At 52.0% G+C, this 17,461-nt stretch overlaps 2 protein-coding genes across 2 annotated transcripts in view; one reads left to right on the top strand and one right to left on the bottom strand.

The window, feature by feature from the left end:
* ACO2 (aconitase 2) overlaps positions 1 to 7,449 on the bottom strand; it is a 29,016-nt gene extending 21,567 nt beyond the window's left edge. Inside the window, exon 1 of the mRNA XM_044678151.1 lies at positions 7,369 to 7,449. Coding sequence (XP_044534086.1) covers positions 7,369 to 7,404 — 36 coding nt within the window. The 5' untranslated portion in view covers positions 7,405 to 7,449. The remainder of the gene's footprint in view (positions 1 to 7,368) is intronic.
* Positions 7,450 to 7,554: 105 nt separating this feature from the next.
* On the top strand, positions 7,555 to 14,670 carry PHF5A (PHD finger protein 5A). The gene is made up of 4 exons (XM_044678153.1): positions 7,555 to 7,943; positions 8,522 to 8,545; positions 8,889 to 9,055; positions 14,181 to 14,670. Exons 1-4 carry the CDS (start codon positions 7,892 to 7,894, stop codon positions 14,268 to 14,270), a joined length of 333 nt encoding a protein of 110 aa, XP_044534088.1. The 5' UTR covers positions 7,555 to 7,891; the 3' UTR covers positions 14,271 to 14,670.
* Positions 14,671 to 17,461: the final 2,791 nt, after the last annotated feature.

Raw genomic sequence — 17,461 nt, forward strand, 5'->3', positions numbered from 1 at the left:
GGCCCCCGAGGACCTCAGCCACTCCTCGGCCCCAGCAGCAGAGGCTGACCAACCGGACAAGGTCGGCAAATTCAAGTTTCTGGGACGACTGCCCTCTGCCTCCTCTTGCTGGCGGGCACAGCTAACTTCGCCAGCTGTCCTAGGGCTCTGGGCCTGGACCAAATACACACATATGGCAGGCAGCAGAGGAGAGCAAAAGGTCTTAGGCCTGGCCAGTGGGGGAGGGTGGAGAGTCAGGAGAGCTCTGTGACCCTGGGACACCCGCGGTGCTGCAAGGTGGTCCTGGGGTGAAGGGGAGCCAAGAAGTTGCAAATGTCAAGTTATTCCTACAATACATACAAGTGGAGTTGGGGCTGCCCAGGGCCAGCAGGTGAGAGCTTTGCCATCAGTCGTGACCACAGGAGTCCTGGTAAGGGCCGGGGGCTTTCAGGCCATCCCTGAGGGCCCTTCTAAACCAGACGAGGACTGGGAATCTCCCTGGGCTTTGGGCGCCTCCTCTGTAAAATCAGGAGATTGGGCCAGATGACTCTCGTCAATGCCAAAGTTCTACAAGTGCAGAGTAGGCGTCCTCTAGATGGATGAAGGGGCGAGGGTGAGGAGGAGGAGAGCTCCAAGCAGAACTAAGTCCCAGATTAAGCTCAAAGCCTCCCATGTAGAAAGGAACAGAAAGAAGGCGGCCCAGTAGCACTGTCCCTGCCCTCAAGGAACAGCTACTCTACTGGGGGAGAGGCAGATGGTAATGAGTCCCAAGAAGATGGCCAAGAGTGCTCTATGAAATCAAGAGAGCACGTGAGTGGGAGGCAGGCAGGGCCCAAGAAGTTGGGGAAAGCCAGAGAGGAAGAGCCTCCTTACCTGAGCCTAAGGCGGAGAGGAGGAGAGAGAACAGGGTATCCAAGGGTTTAAATGAGCTCAGAGTCTACTGGAAAAAATAATGTGATAGCAGGAACCAGAGGATGAGGGCTTTCCAAGCCAGGTGAAGGAGCTGGCATAGTTTCAGGAGCAGCGCAGCAGTCTCGTCAGCAAGACCGTGCTATCAATCTGCTGCTGGTATTCACAGATGCCTTGTTTCTAAGGAGCTGCTGTTAAACACTCCCTAACTTCTGGCATGCATCCCGGCCGGCCCTTGTCTTTTTAAACCCTTCTCTTCCATCTTAGACTCAATACTGTGTAGTGGTTCTAAAACCACCAGGCAAAGTGTCATTCTGTTCAGCACAAGGCCTTGGTGCCAGGGTCAGCCGGCAGAGTAGGCCTGCAGCCTTTCCCTGCTTGGCTCTCCCAGGAAAAGGAAGCATGAGGTGAGGCCTTGTCAGACCCAACCCTCCCCTCACTTCCCACCAGCCAGTATTTTTATGGGCAGTGTCTTCCCACCATCACAATTGGTGCTGCCATCTCTTTGGCAATGGAGGCAAAGCAGAGATTTTCTCCTGGGATACTCTCCTCCTGGCGGGAGACAGAGTTGTTTGGCTCGGTCACTTAGCAACAGGCAGAGGCCCAGGCTGGGCCTGTATTTGCCGAAGGGCCTGGAAGGGGTATGGGGAGATCTGCCTCCAAGTCACAGCTCTCCAAGCTTGAATGAGCCAAAAGAAGTGAAGCCGAGACAGTCCACCCCGCAAGGGCAGGTTTGAGATACAGAATCTTACTGAGGACCCAAGAATCTCCATTTAAGTAGAGCCACATTGACCAAGGCCTAGTGTGGGTAGAGCACTGGGAAGGAGATCCCAAGTGTGCCAGAGATATGATTCCCAGCCTCCGGAATGTGACAGTAGGGAAGGGGAGCATTGAGCACCCCTGGCCCAGCCCCAACTACCAGAGGGAAGAATGTATACTAGAGGCGAGAAGGAGGCCAAGACAAAAGGGCAAGGAAAGCCTGCTTGGTGAGAGTCAGGCAGGGAAAGCTTCCCAGAGGAGGCAGAACATGAGGTGGGTTTTCAAAGATAGGGAGGAATTCAACAGGCAGAAGAGGGGTCAGGAGGGTATTCCAAAGGAGACAGCCTGAGCAAAGAGCTGGAGGCAGGAAAGCAGGAAAGCAGTGGCTGGGGGAAGCCATAAATGGCAAGCAAGGAGAGTCTGAATGGGCTTAGTGCTGAGAAAGCATGGCCTGTGGTTGTGGTTTAGGAGTGGGGAGAGAATGTGGGGAAGACCTGTGGGCGGTTCCGTCTAACAATGACAGCCTGGGCTGAGGCCATGGTACTCATTCCACAGCGACCTTAAAGGGAAGGCACAGCACAGGCCACTTAGCCCCTACTTCCCCAGCATTTACTTCCAGTTTGTAAAGAGAAAGGAAAGGAGCCTCTGACAGGCCCAGTGGGGAGCTCCACAGGCATTGCCCAATGGACATTTTTTTCTCTTTTTTAATACTATTCATCATATGGGATGACACTCTAGGAGAGAGGAATACTGGCAGAAACTCTAGAGATATCAAAAAAAAGAAAGAAGGGGGCTATATTTCTAGAAACAGAAAAGGTGCCAATAAGAACATCTCCCTCTGTCTTGAAATTGAAACTGTCCAAGTGCCTGGCACAGTGCCAGGCAGAGAACAGCCTCCCCATTCCCTGTGTCCTCTCAGGACTTTCAGTATAAAGCAGAGAAGACTGGCTAGAACCTCCTTTTCTTACTTAGAAAAAAAGATGGAGGTCAGGGTTGGGGAAAGGGGTGCTAGTATGTCATTTACTAATAATTCTATCCAGATAGGCTGCTGCCATTAACAAGGGGGCTTATACACAACACCTCACTCCAAGGGCATCTCCCTCCTTCCCAGACACCCCCACTCCATCCAGCTCTTGATTTGGAAACCTTAAATGCTATCCCAGGGCCTTTCTCTGTTAGACAGAAGACTTCTTCCATGGAGATTCCCATCTCCCCCAGGCCAGAACACAGGTACTTGACTTGGTTCAAGTGGGTCCTATGGCCCCGTGGATAAAGGGGTTAGACATAACCCCTGCTACAGCTTGCTGGTGCTTGCTGCAAGGGATGCCCGACCCGTGTGTGGGGTGAACAGCTCCAAGAAAAAAAATGGATGTTCTAAAAATAAAGGCAGTCTTCTCAAGCCAAGAATCCATTCTAAACTGAGTCTAGAACAAAAAGTACCTCCCCCTCAGCTAAGCTAGAAGGGACTCCTGAAGAAATAACACCAGTCAGCCATTCTAGAAGGCAATTTGGAACTCTAACCCTAACTTTACTAAACTGCTGTCTGTCTTTTGACCCAGTGATAACAATATCAGTAGGTCTATACTCCAAAGAGAGCCAATACCCAAGTATTTCTAGCAGTTCTTTTTGGGGAGGAGGGCAGAGAACTAGAATCAGAGAGTACCCATCAGCTGGGGAATAACAGAAGAACAAGTTATGACACATGAGTGTGATGGAGTTCTACTGTGCTATGAGAAATGATGAAGAGGACCAAGGGAAGCCTTATATGAACTGATCCAGAGGAAAGTAAGCAGAGCCAGCAGGACATTCACACAATAAAAGCCAAGCAGACAAAAACAAGCAGCTTTGAAAGACTCAGGAACTCAGCCCCATCGATGGCCAGCCTCCAAAGTACAGAGCCAATGCCAGAATTCGGTCTGCCTGACTCTGCTTGACCAAATTTGGAACAGGATTTTTTCTCACTTTCTTAAGTAGGCATTGGCAGGTTGGAAGGAAAGAATGTAGAGAAGAAAGTTTAAGAAAGACGGCCAGAAAGAATGCACAGTCTTCTCTAACACTGCTCTATTAAGGGATTATAAATCGTTCCTGTGAGCCTACCACTGCCATTATGTGGGAAATGTGCCAACTGGGAACAGGCTAACCCAAGGCTATACCATGAACGCTCAGTGTCAGGGCTTGGTGACCTTTGGACAATGACTAGGTCTCTCTAGCTCTGTCACCTTACCCCCATCTCCACCCTCTTTGTGCTAAGAGGACTTCAGCAGGTTCCCTCTCCCTACCATGAATGTTTGGCCCTAAGAGTGCCAATGGGAGCCTTGAACTCAGAGGGAGAAAAGCCTCACTCCTTGGAGCAGCATCATTTATTTCAGCTTCTCCCTAATGTCCTTCTTGAGCCCTGAACAATGACACATCTGTGTGCAGGGACATGCCATCTCCATCTTCAAACATCTTTTGGATGCATGGGGAAAAGGACCTGGCCTTATTCAGCTGGGCCCTAGGGCGGGAAACAGAAGGGAAAATTTCTTAAAGATTCAAGTTGCCTAAAAATGAAACTGACTGCCTCAAGGGGCCAGTGGGGCCCCTGTTCCTAGAGGTCTTTGGGAACTATCTGGATGACCAGGAAATGTTGAGGGCACTACAGAAAAGAGATTCCTTCCTTTTAGGATACAGATTAGCTGCTGAGGTAACTTCCAACTGAGATTCTCAGGATGGTTCCCCCAACTTCATCTGCAAAGTGGGCTGCTTTAGCCCAGATGACTGCATAATGAAAGAGAATCTGGTCCAAGCAGGACACCTGCATTGATTTCTCTCTCTTGCTCTTTCTTTTTAACCCTTATCTTCCATTTCAATACTGTGTACTGGTTCCAAGGTAGAAGAATGGTAAGGGCTGGGTAATGAGGGTTAATTGACTTGCCCAGGGTCACATAATTAGGAAGTGCCTGAGGTCTCCCATCTCCAGGCCTGGCTCTATCCACCTAGCTGTCTTGGACACCAGGATTTCACTCTTGGTTCCAGCACTTATTTAGCTGTGTGGCTCTAGCCAAGACCTTTAATCACTCTGAGCTTCAGTATTCCCATCTGAAAAAAAGGCTCATGCTTGTATTGCCTGCTTCAGAGCTGTTGTAAGGAAAGGGATTGCCCTTGCCAATGTACAACACAAGTTACCATTAATTAGGACCCACCTCCTCCTAGGGTTTGATCATATCTGGAAAAAAGAGAGCCTCAAACAGGCAGGGCCTCCTGGGACCCTGCCCACCTCATCCATAGGAACCCATCTCCACTCAGTGCCCTGGGCCCTGGAAAGCCTTACATAAGCTGTAGGTATTATCCTCCAATGCACCAGCCAATAGGATTGTGCCCAAAATAACCCAAAATAGTTATCACCAAATGTCACCATAAAAGACACCTTAGAGAGCTAGCCTAACTCCCTCTGAAGGCCAAAGAGGTGGTATCACTTCCCCAAAGATGGAATGAGGCAGGAGTCCAGATTTCACAAAGGTCCACAGATGGGTGCTAAATAGACCTCCAAGCTGGCTGGATAAGCAATGGTGGGCTCTCCCATCCCCTTCTCTCCTCTGTTCAGACGGCATCCCCACCCTCCCCCAAAGCAGAACTAGCATCCTTTGTTCATCAAGGATCCAGGAACACGGCCTGTGGGGGAACCTATGTGATGACATGGAAAGACAGGAAAAAAGATGGTCCAGAAACAGTCATGGAAGGAAACTCAGAGGCCACCAAAACTTCACTTTCTGAGTCAATAAGTATTTCCTATTACTTGTGGGTGTTCAAAGATTCCACCAGAATCACCAGCTCCACAGTTCAAAGAAAGGCAAAAGTAAGTGAATACTTGATAGCAGCATCCAGTATGGAGGAGAAAGGCAGAAGGAGGCTAGGTGACTTCCTTGCCCCAGGTCATAAAGTAATTTACTAAGAGATAAGGTAAGACTTTGGCTCCCCTCCCTTTTTTTTTAATTCTTATTTTCAGACTTAGAATCATACTAAATAGCATTTCTAAGGGAGAAGAGCAGTAAGGACTAGGCTTAACTGGGGTTAAGTAACTTTCCTAGGGTCATATAGCTAGGAAGTGTCTGAGGCAGTCCCTTCATTTCTGCAGCCCAAGTGCTAGCTCTAGACCCACCAAAGGCTTTTATTTTACTCTTGTCCTGACAGCCCCATTTCTCTACTGAGATTTCGTAGTTCTGGCTTTCAAATGCTACCTTGCTATATTGAAGGGCCTTGCCTGATAATTTGGGGCACAAAGGTATGCCTGCCTTTGAACAGGCTGAGGACCCAGCCTTGAGCCCTTGTGCCAGGCCACAGTCCATCTCCATCTTGGTTCAGGCAAAACATACCAGAAGACTGACTGCAAAGGCCAGGAGGAATGAGGCTATGATGAGCACTTTCTACCTGGCTATGATGAGCACCATAGATTTCCACAGGCTTTGGCATTAATGGTGATCGAGGCTCTCACAGGACGTGAACTCATGCCCCCTTGACCAAAACCTCACAGAGTGGGCAGGCAGGGCCAATGGCCCAAGGCAACCCCTGCTGCCCCACATCTCAATATTCCTGGCTCCTTCATGGTGGTGCAAGAAGCTTTCTTGACCCCCATCCCCACCCCACCCTTCTACCACAAACTTGATAGTTTTTTTCCTTTGGAGATTCAGAGGCTCATCTGTGTGCCTATGTGATGGCTACCCTGCTACCCAGGCAAACTCAGACTGGGTGCAGAGGACTTTCCTCTTTACCTACTTTGAGATGGAGGTGTTTTATTTTTTTTAATAGCTGAGGAAACTGAGGTCCACAATGACCAGGAGAGACACAGGGATGAACCCCAGTCCCCTCAGTCTGTGAATGGACAGAGGCTGAGTGATATGACCTTGTCTCATATGACAGGGCCAGCCTTTCCCATGGTCCCCTCTTCCTGGAGAAGATCAGAGCACTTCCAAGGAGAGTGTCCCAGAACACCCACTAGGCCTGCCAGGTTGAAGCCAGCGAGCCCTGTGGTGGCCTTGTGGGGGGACAGCCATCCCTGGGTAGAGACTGTCCTGACAGGTTGAGATCAGACCCCTATGGGCCTTAAGAGTCTCCAAGACAAATCCCATCTGACCCTTATGAGAGGCCGGGATTCACGTCCCCTGACTTATGATCAGCTTCTGCACCCTCCCCCACGGTGACACCCCCATCATTGAAACATTCCCCCACCACACACACACACACACACACACACACGCACCAGCACGCGGGCCATGCCCGTGCAAACAGTAGGCGCATAATGAGCTAAAGCCCAACCATGGCCCTCAAGGTCTCAGTTTCCCAGTCCATCTCCGGAGGAGGACGGCAGGGCCAAGTGACCTTGGGAGGGCTGAGGCCGCCGCCGCCGGCCGGTCACCTTGTCCTCACCTTGGGGCTGCGGGCAGCTCGGGCCTGTCCGGATCAGCAGGCGGAGGAAGTGGAGGTGGAGCCACCACCGCCACCGCTGCCGCCCCGGCCTCAGGAGCAGCCTCGCTAGGCACAGCCCATCCTGGCCCCAGACCTTGGGCCCGCAGGCGGAGGTGGGGACGCCCTCTCTGACCTCCCTCGGGCGCGGCGCCCGGCCCGGCCGGCCCAGCCCCAGCCCGCCCTCCTGCTTGCCCCGCAGCGCCCGGGGTATCTCCCTCTTGCCAGCCCCTCCCGCCCGTCGCGCGGCCTTGCCACCCTGCCACCGCTGCCTGCGCTCACCTGCAGCCGGGTCACCAGCAGGCTGTAAGGCGCCATTTTGTGCACTGACAAAGATGTGGTCGCGTGAAAGTGACGCGCGCCCGGGCGCTTTTAAAGGATTCGGGGGCGGGGCCTTGCCCGGAGACTCTGGGCCGGTTCGTAGGCGGGGCCTTAGGAGGAGCCAAGAGGCTAGGGGGCGGGGCCTCCTGAGAGCTGAACAGCGCCACAGGGGTGGGGACGGGCGAGAAGTCTAAAGGGGCGAATCTAAAGGACCAGCAGAAGGGCAAGAATCCCGCGCCGCCGGCCTCGGTGCTCAGGCCGTCTCTGGGATAGGAGCAGCCCCGTCTGAGGCGAACGGGCGAACGTCCAGTGTCCGCTGAGTCTGGCCAGGCGCCCGGCCCGGGCCCCGCCCCCCAGGCCCGGCCGCAGGAGGATTAAGCCTCGAGGAACGCCCGTTGGGAGCGGCGTGGGGGCGGACCCCAGAGGAGGTCAGAGGTCGAGCGGAAGCTGGGGCTACATCCGGCGGCCTGCCTGAGACAAGGCGATGGCCAAACATCACCCGGATTTGATTTTCTGCCGCAAGCAGGCCGGCGTCGGTGAGTGGACACCCCCTCAGCTCAGGTCCTGGGGTGTCTCTGTGGGAGCCAGGTTTCCTGGGCACTACGGTCTTTCCACCCGCGAGACCTCGCATTTCCCGTCTCTCATAGACCGAGTGGGGGAGGGGGGAGGAAAGGAGACTGCGCGTGACCGTGGGCCCGAGCGGGAGGGGGGCCCTACGCGTGGCTCTGTTGGAGCCAGACGCCTGCGCACTGGGCCCAAGAGCTGAGGACGGCCTGATTGAGGTACTTGGGCGCCTGCGCAGTGGTCCCAGTAGCGCGCGACCTCCTCGTTGGGGGGCGGTGTCTGGGAGCGGCGCGCGGGAGCGCTCTGGGGGGAAGGGCTTGGGGTTGGGGCTGAACCTGAGAATCATCCCCAGTCTGTGACCGAAGTCTGGCCTTAGGCAGACTGATCCGCTGTCCCCTGAGGGCAGGTGCTGACATTTTGGCTTTGGGAGCCGCTCCTCCTTCACGTCCCTCCCCCAATGGGCAGATCCCGCTTCTTGCAGGACTTGACTGTGGGACTTGTCTATAACTGTAATCCTTGTGTTTTCTCTTCTTCCCCGGGTGTTCCGAAGCCATCGGGAGGCTGTGTGAGAAATGTGAGTATGCTGCCCCCCCCAGGCACCCTGAGCTAGAGATAAGATCTTGCTGGGTGCTGGCCTCCACTTCAGGCTGGGGTTCTCCTGATTATGCAAGGCCTTCTTAGGAAGACACCTGACTGGAGTATATATAGAAGCTGCAGCTTTGTAGTCTTAGTCGTGGCCCTGGGCATTGTCACAGGTGGGGAAGGGCAGAATGACCTGGGTAGAAGTGGGGTGACCCAGGTTGGCACTGGCCACAGGAGCCAAGTTTTGGACATGGAATCTCCAAGGAGAGATACCCTGTAGACATGCACAAGTGTCAGGACCCTAAGCAGGGGGCATTACTGTCTTTTTCTTGCAGGCGATGGCAAGTGTGTGATCTGTGACTCCTATGTCCGTCCCTGCACACTGGTCCGGATATGTGATGAGTGTAACTACGGCTCATACCAGGGCCGCTGTGTGATCTGTGGGGGCCCTGGAGTGTCTGATGCCTATTACTGCAAAGAGTGTACCATCCAGGAGAAAGATGTGAGTGCACTGCCATGGTTCCTCTCAACTGCCTTTTCACCTTTCCTTTAGTAATACCTAGCAGCTCCTATCTCTCGGCCTACATTCCAATTCTAGCCTCCCAGACACTGGGAGCTAAAGCTAAGGAGAGGCCCCTTATAAGCGATGGCGCCACACTTTGGAGAGTCTGCTGCAACCTTTGTGTAGTGGCTCATTCACAAATAATGATACCAACCCAGGTTAGACAGATCATTGTAGCTTACCTGGCACCCTGTGGGCACAATGAATCGATAAGAAAGAGACCGGAATGGTATCTGCCAAGCTGGCTGTTACTTGAGAAGTCTTAGCATTTTTGCTCACCTCCCTCCCAGACACGGGGATGGGGCCAACGACCTACCCAGATGTGGATCAGGAGCATAGGCTGATTTTTGCCTGTGACTTCCCATGTGAGACATCCCTTAAACACTGAAGGGAAGATAAAGGTTAGAGAGGACAAGACTCTTGGCCTAATGGAGCTCTAAAGTTAGGGAATTGGACAAGCACAGCTAACCAACTGTAATATACAGCATTAAATTATAAACACCCCAGAAAGCTGCAGAATAAAGATCCTGGGAGATTCTAAAGGAGAAGGCTTGACCATTCCCAGTGTTGACCTGGCCGGCCTATGCCCCCAAACCACTTCCTTCATGAGACAATAGGTAAAAGAAACATTTGTGTGGTTTCCTTTTCCATAGAAAGCCCCCAGAGCTGTCCATGGTAGGGTCTGCAGGGCCTCAGGAACCTCTCTTGGCATGGCTGATTTCCCAGGAAAGCACACATCTGGCTAGGGGGCAGCAGAAGCACCGTAGCCCAGGCCGGCCCCCTCTTGGCTCCCTCCAGCTGTTTTTAGCTAAAAGGGAAAAGTACCTGGCAAGGTTGGAGAATATGTCACAGAGAATTAACTGTCCCTTTATGCTCATTCATGGGATCTAGGAAGAGAAATCCTCAAAGATGATTTCAATCATTTTTCCCTTCTCACAGTCAGCAAATAGCAAGCCCTTTAAGCTCCCTCAGCCTTCTCCCTCGTTTGCTTGCTTTCTACCTACCTTTGATTTTGTGCGGTACTAATTAACACTTTAGCTTTGGCTGTGCTGATTTTGCTCATTGAGAGGAAGGACCTCAACTTCACCCTCTAGATGGTGCCAATCCCTCAAACTCTCCCATAGAGATCCCTGTCCTCTCCACCCCATGTCCTCAGGCCAGTCAGGTTCTTACTAGTTTTATGTTCTGGACTCCAGTTTCCCCAGAGCTTTTCTCCTACATTATAACATGGTTCCTAGGGCTCTTGTTGCCACCTTGCTTTCACCAAATCGTATCTGGTGGGGTCTCTCTACCGGGAGCAGCTCAGTCAGTGTTTGGGATCTGTTAATTCCATTCATCAACTCATTTTACAAGCAACCAGTCCAAATCATCCTCAGACCAGATTCCTAGGCCCTGGCAATGTTTGGTTTTGCTGCTTCTGCGATGGCTCCCCATTGTGATTTGAAGCTTGCTCATTGTCTTGGCAGTGTTGGGAGTCTGACCTGGGGCATGTACAAGGCTCCCCAAGGTTCACATGCCAGGCTGGGCTCTGCTACCTCATGCTACTTTTCTCTCAGTGAATGGAATGGTTGGTTTTGGCTCACAGTGCATCCAGTAGGCCCTTGCTCCCTTGTCTACTGCTGGTCTGATTCCTCCTCCCTTTGCCCCTAATTGGATGGCCAGGTTTCCTCCACAAAATGAGCCACGCAATCATGAATTCCCTTGGCCAGTCTGATAACATTTGCCCCTCCTTGCCTGCTGCCCAGGACCTCTTCCAGAAGGAAAATCCAAAGGCTGTTGGTTCTCCTCGAGACCCCCTAGCAGTGGCTGAGGAAGCCAGCAGACTTTCTAGCTCACGGCTTTTTAATGACTTGAGAAAACAGAAATCAAGCTAACGTCACATTTATGGCCATGGCAGTAACAGGAAGGCCTCCCTGTCCTCTTGTCTCTTACCTCCCTCCTTTCCAAATGCAGCACCATCCCCTTTCCTCCATGCATATACTGAACCGAGATGCCCAAGCTCCCCAGCTGTGCCAGTAGGTTTCTATTTAGGCCCTCACACACCTGTATGTTGAATACACCCTGACTGAGCAAGGCCGTCTGACACCCCTTAGTGCCCATTTCAACCCCCTTCTCCCCTTAGTCATTGACACCATGTGCTCCTGCTTCCCCTCAGCAGAAGACAAAGATTCAATAGGCACTTGATCCTCCAGATCTCTTGCCAGCATCCCCCTGGGCCCTCCTCCTTTGCTCTAGTCAAAGAGGAGGTGGAGGTAGACCTTCCTGGAGGGGCCAGCCTCCCTCTCTCTCATCCTTGTTGCCTTGATCCCATCCATCCTGCCCCTTCTGGCCATCAGATATGGCCACATGTTGGGGAGGTTTGGCAAAGCTGGCTTGGTTACCAGAGATAGAGGGACAGCACTATCCATCTGGGAGGGAGATGGGATCTAGTCATAGGGTCACCTTGGGGATCAGCATATCAACTTTTCTTATTTGAAATATGAGAAAACTTAGTTGGGGGAGAGGCCAAGGGAGCCCAGGACATAATAATCCCAAAGAGTCTGTCAGGATTCACACCCAGGGCATTCTGCCCATCCAATCCAGCCCTCCATTCTGGTGCATTGTCTTATTTGCAAATGAAAGTGATGTCAAAAACAAAAGTAACACTAAATGAAAGGTTTTTCTAAAAGTGGAGCCAGTTGGCAGTGGGCATCTAGGTGGCACAGTAAATAGAACACTGGCCCTGGAGCCAGGAAGACTCAAGTTCAGATTCAGCCTCAGATGTTCACTAGCTGGGTGACCCTGGGCAAGTCACTTCACCTTGTTTGCCTCAGTCTCCTCATCTGTCAAATGAGCAGGAGAAGGAGATGGCAATCTACTCCAGGATCTTTGTTGAGAAAATCCCCAGTGGGGTTATGGAGAGTTAGGCAGGACTAATCTATTCAATCAAAAACTCCAGTAGACCACTGTGTGGCAGAGGTTGGATGTTGGGAAATTTAGGAGGTTGCAGCCGGCAGGACATGGACTCACCTGGGATTTCATTGGGGCAAGGAAGTCCTGGGTGCAGAAACTCACTCTGCCAATGGTGAATGGTGTCTCTCTGCAAGTCCGAGTTTGAATTTCTCAGGGTGCCCCAAGGTTCAGTGACTGGCCTAAGGTACTAGTGACTTAGCCTGTATTTTTCAAGAAAAGGACTTGACTACAGAGGTATTGTTTGTTAGACGGAGGTTAGCAGGCTCTTGGGTGTTCTGGCTTCTGATTCAGGCATTGAGGTGGGTCCCTGACCGCCCATGGTCATTAAAAGTCCCTTGATCCTGTGTTCCAGGAAAGAGGTCATGACCTATTTAAGTTCATTCTGTTAGAACTTCGGACTTCCTTTCTTCTCTCCCTTGAGAAAGGGGATCCCATTTAGCTGCTTCTGCTAAAGGAATGAATCTGATCCTGGTGTAGCAAAAAGGGCCTGGGATTGAGGCCTCGCTCTGTGGTGTGACCTTGAGCAGGTCACTTCCTTCTTGGGGCCATAGCTTCCTCCTCTAGGAAATAAGGAAGTTGGACCAACTGAGCTCTCAGATTTCTTCCAACACTAAGTGCTATGATGCCATGAAACCTGACTCCTGCCAAAGGCCTAGCTCTTGGGAAGGCTTGGGCAGAGCACTTCCTACAACAGACAGAGGAGCTCAGCTCTTTTTCAGCCAATGCTCAGGAAAACCTGGATTAGGAAACCCTGGCCTGGCCCTTATTTTGGTGGGTGATAGAGCCAGGAGATGATCTCAGGTGTTGTTCAGTGCTGATCCTAAGCTAAGCCTCCTTTCCAAGAGGGGCCTGGGCTAGAAATGGAACGGAGGCCCAGGTTCTCTCACGTGATGGTGATAGGGCGGGATATGAGCTAGAGGAGGAAGGTTTGAGAATTCCAGCATCCTTGATCCTAAAATGGCAGCTCCCCCAAGGCAGGGCAGGACATCCCCCAGGTGTCCGGTTCTTGGAGCCTTAGAGGAACCCTAGAGTGGGGCCTTCATGGCTTCTGAAGTCAGTGGGAGAGACAAGCCCTCTGGAGCATTGAGGAGCCTCCCCACAGCCACTGTGTTTATCTGGAGGCCACCCTCTGACTGAGGGAGAGGCAACTGGAACTAGACTCCAACTCTCTGGATGGGCTCTTTCTACAAGGACAGTTCTCGGCATGGTGCAGTTTATCACAACCCAACCGTGAGAGAGCAGAAATCCCTGGAGCTGCTTTGCCTTTGCAGAGGGAAGATGACTGTGCAGAGAGAGAAAAGGAGCTTTTGTGTAGCTCTTGGACCCTGGAAGAAGGTTGAGGGAGAAACAGCTGCTCAGCCTTTAGGGCCTGCCAGAGCCTGACCTCTGCCCCTGTGGTGGAGCCTTTAACAAACAGAGGCTCCAGGATGGTGCTTCCCTGGGTTCTTTTCTGCCTGGCATCCCAGAGCAGCCAGCATTGGCCACAGCTTGAATGCACAGCTCTCCTGATGGTTCCTTGGGTCTCTCCAGGAACTAGGGGCTAGTATGCAGCCTAGGGACCAACCCTATTCCCACCACAAGGGCCTGGAAGTCAGCTACAGTGGGACACTGTCAGGGGCTGCTGGCATTGTGTCTAGGAGCTGTCCCATAAGGGGCACACACAGGAAATCGGTAATTGCCACAAGATCATGGAATCTTTGTCATGGCCCCCAACTGGCTTGTTTTTCTTTCCTCCCCATCCAATGTCACAGTTGCCTTGGAGGCTTCTGGGTTGAAGGGGCTGTAGAAGCAGCCCATTCAGCTCTCTTCTGGATGAGTGGTGATGGCGGGGTGTTCTTTCTGTCCTCAAGTGGGTAGGGAGTTCCTGACCACTAAGAGTTTTTAGGTGGTAGCTGGCTGGCCACATTGGGGAGTTTTTGCAGAGGGGCCAGTTGGCCTAGATCAGTGATTCTCAAATTATGGCCCAGGGACCACATGACCCTTTCAGGGGGTCTTTCCATTTCTTTTCCTTTCCAGCTGTGGTGGTATAAGACCTGGGCACCATGCCCTGCGACATGGGTTCAGATTTATAGGCTCTGCCTTTAACTTTGCCTGCTTTCCATTGTCTTGCCAGCGAGATGGTTGTCCAAAGATTGTCAACCTGGGGAGCTCCAAGACTGACCTCTTCTATGAACGAAAGAAGTATGGCTTTAAGAAGAGGTGATTGGCTTGACCCTTCTTGCCCCACCACCACTCTGCTGCCCCTCTTGGAGAAGACATTTTCACTACCCTCCCCACCACCACACTTCGCCCCTCGCCCAGAAATGTGGCAGAGGCAAAACCGGATCCTGCCTAGAGATGGATGGCATCAGGGAACTACCAGTAGGGCTCTGAGCTGGACCTTTTCTTACAGAAGGGAAGCTGGGGTGCTATCCCTGCCCCCGTTGAAGTGGTGTCTCTTTAGTCTAGCACCACCATCACCACCACCAAGAGTGAGGAATGGCTTCTAGCATGGGGGGGGGGTCCTTACTTTCCCCTTTTCCCCCCCATCTCCTGTCAAAGGAGGCCTGGAGGTCCTCTCTGTAGCTGTAGTGTGTGTTAATAAAGTTGGGGTTTATTTTCTACCCTCAGTCTTCAGCCCCTTGATGGATGGATGGCTCTCAGGGAGGAGGGGGGGAAAGGCAAATGGGCCCTAGGCATTTCACAGCTCCAGAGAGGACTTTGATATGTAAGAGCCTGTCATTTCTCCACTCAGCTGGAAGGCCTTGGCCCACTCCTGTGTGTGCAGCTCTTGGTTACAAACAGGTATATTAGTATTTAAGAAGGAAATGTAGGCCGGGCTGCTGGGTGGCTCAGTGGATTGAGAGCCAGGCCTAGAGACAGGAGGTCCTGGGTTCAAATCTGGCCTCAGCCACTTCCCAGCTGGGTGACCCTGGGCAAGTCACTTGACCCCCAGTGCCTACCCTTACCGCTCTTCTGCCTTGGAGCCAATGCACAGTACTGACTCCAAGACAATGGAAGGTGAGGGTTTAAAAAAGCTAATGATAGAAAAAGAAGGAAATGTAGAATGAACCCCCCCAGGTCCTCCAGTAACCAATGGCCTCCTTGCATGCTTTCTGGTTTCACTTTGAAGGCCTTTCCCTGAAGATGAGGGACAGGAAGACTGAAATCTGATTCAGCGATATATATCAGGAAGAGATTTTCCTGGCTTTTGGTTTGCTTGCAATTACTTGAGAACATGCTCACAGCTGGGGGATTAGGCCATTGAAGTTTCCTTTGGAGACGGTAAATAACGTCCCATTTTACAGGTTAGAAAAGGGGGGCCAGTATGAAGTAGACCAGGTCCTTCACACTTTCCTTTCACAAGCTGCCTCCTTAAGTCGCAAGACTTGCCCCTTTATGTGGCTGGACTCTACCTGGGCATTTCCTCTAGTTTCTTCTGCTTTTCTCACCGACTTCTTCCTAGCCTCTTTGCCCAGTTCTCCACCATCTTTAATTTGCCATTGCCTGCAAGATAGTGCCTTGGTGGCAGGCTCCTACTCCCGTATCTGCCCATCGCAGGGCAGCCTTTTTGGACTTGAGGTAGCTGGCCAGTGGTCAAACCTAGCAGGACAAAAAGCCAGACTGTTGTTATTCCCCCCCCCTCCCCATTTTGGATAATCGTGTTACTTTCCTTCATCAGCGACCCCAAAGCCACTGGAATTGGGGAGGGAGTTAAGAGCTCCAGGCTGGGCAACGAAGGGAGTCATTCTAAAGTAGGAATGGGAACGCTACCCAGCAGTGCTGGTGTCTAGGATTTGCAGAGATCTACAGGAGACACAGTTGACAGAGAAACCCTGGAGTGAGGCGGTTAGAGGGTGAGAACTCTCCAGGTTTGCATGGCTAAAAAATCAGATGGAGCAGAAATGCACAAGATCAAAGGATTCCAAACTAGAGAAGACGGTGATGACCATTTATCTGGTCCGACCGCCTTAGTTTACAGTTCACAAACTTGAGGCCCAGAGAAAGGAAGTGGCTCAATTGATTTTAAGCTAAACACTAATGTTGTAATGCAAGGTTTTAACTTGGGGCAGATGAGGCGTGATTCCCCTGCTCAGTAAACATCAATGGCTCCCTCTTCCTCTAGGATAAAATAAAGCTCCTCTCTAGCTTTTCAGTCTAGCTGCAGATAGTCTGTGTCCCACAGGGACCAGTTTCTGGGTTTTGTCCCTCTTCCTGTGGAAGAATGATTAGATTTCATGTACTTGGTCCCAGAGGCTGAACCAGAAGCAAAGGGAGGCCACTTGAATGTTGGTGCAGGGACAAATCCAGTGTGGAAGTGGCTTGTCCCTCCCTGGTCACCTACCACCAGGCTAGTTGTTTCCAGCCCTCCACTCCCGCTCATGCTGCCCTGTCTGAAAAAACAGAAACCTTTTCTCTGTACCAAGACAACCCAGGCAGTGTTGTACAGTGGGCAGAGGACTTCCTGGCCTTGGAGACCCAGGACTTGGGTTCAGATCCTTCTTTTGATGATGTGTGAATCACAGAACTTCAGATGGTTTGTCAAATGATTGGAGCTGGACTAATCCGTCATTCATCTCTAATCTTAGAGTTTCCTTTGAAGGCCAATTTTAGATATCTTGAAGGAAGGCTCCCAGGCCCAGCCATTAGCTGTGGAGTCGGGCTGGGTCCAAGTCCTGCCAGTAGGCTTGGGAGACCTGGGACTTCCCTGAGCCTCTGGGTCCTCCTCTATAAAATGTCCTGGCCCAGGAGCGGTGCTAATTACTTTTACAAATGTCTCCTTTGATCCTTGCAACTATCCAAATCTTGTTCTACCTATTTTACAGCTGAGATTAAGTGACTTGCCCAGGGACACACAGCTAAGAAGTGTCCAAGGCTGAACTTGAATTCAAGACTTCCTGACTTCAGGTCCAGGGCTGTGAGCTGTGCTACCAACTGCCCTGGCCCTGGAGGCATCCCCACTCCCAGGCACACCAGTGGCTCCTTTGTTCCCTTTGCGCCCAGCGGGGCTTCACAGGGAAGAATTGGAGGAGAAAGGAGCCAGGCCTCCTCTATGATCACTTCAAAGGGCCCCCGGGGCATTTGTCACCAGCCTGAGAAAGCAGCCATCTGCCAGGATAAGGGGGGAAAGGGGGAGGCCCTTTAGTGGCCGACTGTGAATTAGCCAAAGGGGGTAAGCAGGATGCGTAGGGGAGGTGCGGAAGGGCTTAGCAGTCACTACTGCCCTACTCGGTGGCCTGGCCGGAGCATGGATGAAGTTTCGGGCTCGGCCTGGTCTCTCGGGGCAGCACACTAGGCTGTTGGAGGGACCAGACAGGAGTCCTGGGTAGGCCCGGAGGAGATCGCCCAAGAGAGGAGAGCCGAAGGACCGGCTTGTCCTCAGAAGCGACTGGGCTCGTTGCTGAAATGTATGTG

The sequence above is a fragment of the Gracilinanus agilis genome, chromosome 5, assembly GCF_016433145.1.
Source record: "Gracilinanus agilis isolate LMUSP501 chromosome 5, AgileGrace, whole genome shotgun sequence".
NCBI classification, from domain to species: domain Eukaryota; kingdom Metazoa; phylum Chordata; class Mammalia; order Didelphimorphia; family Didelphidae; genus Gracilinanus; species Gracilinanus agilis.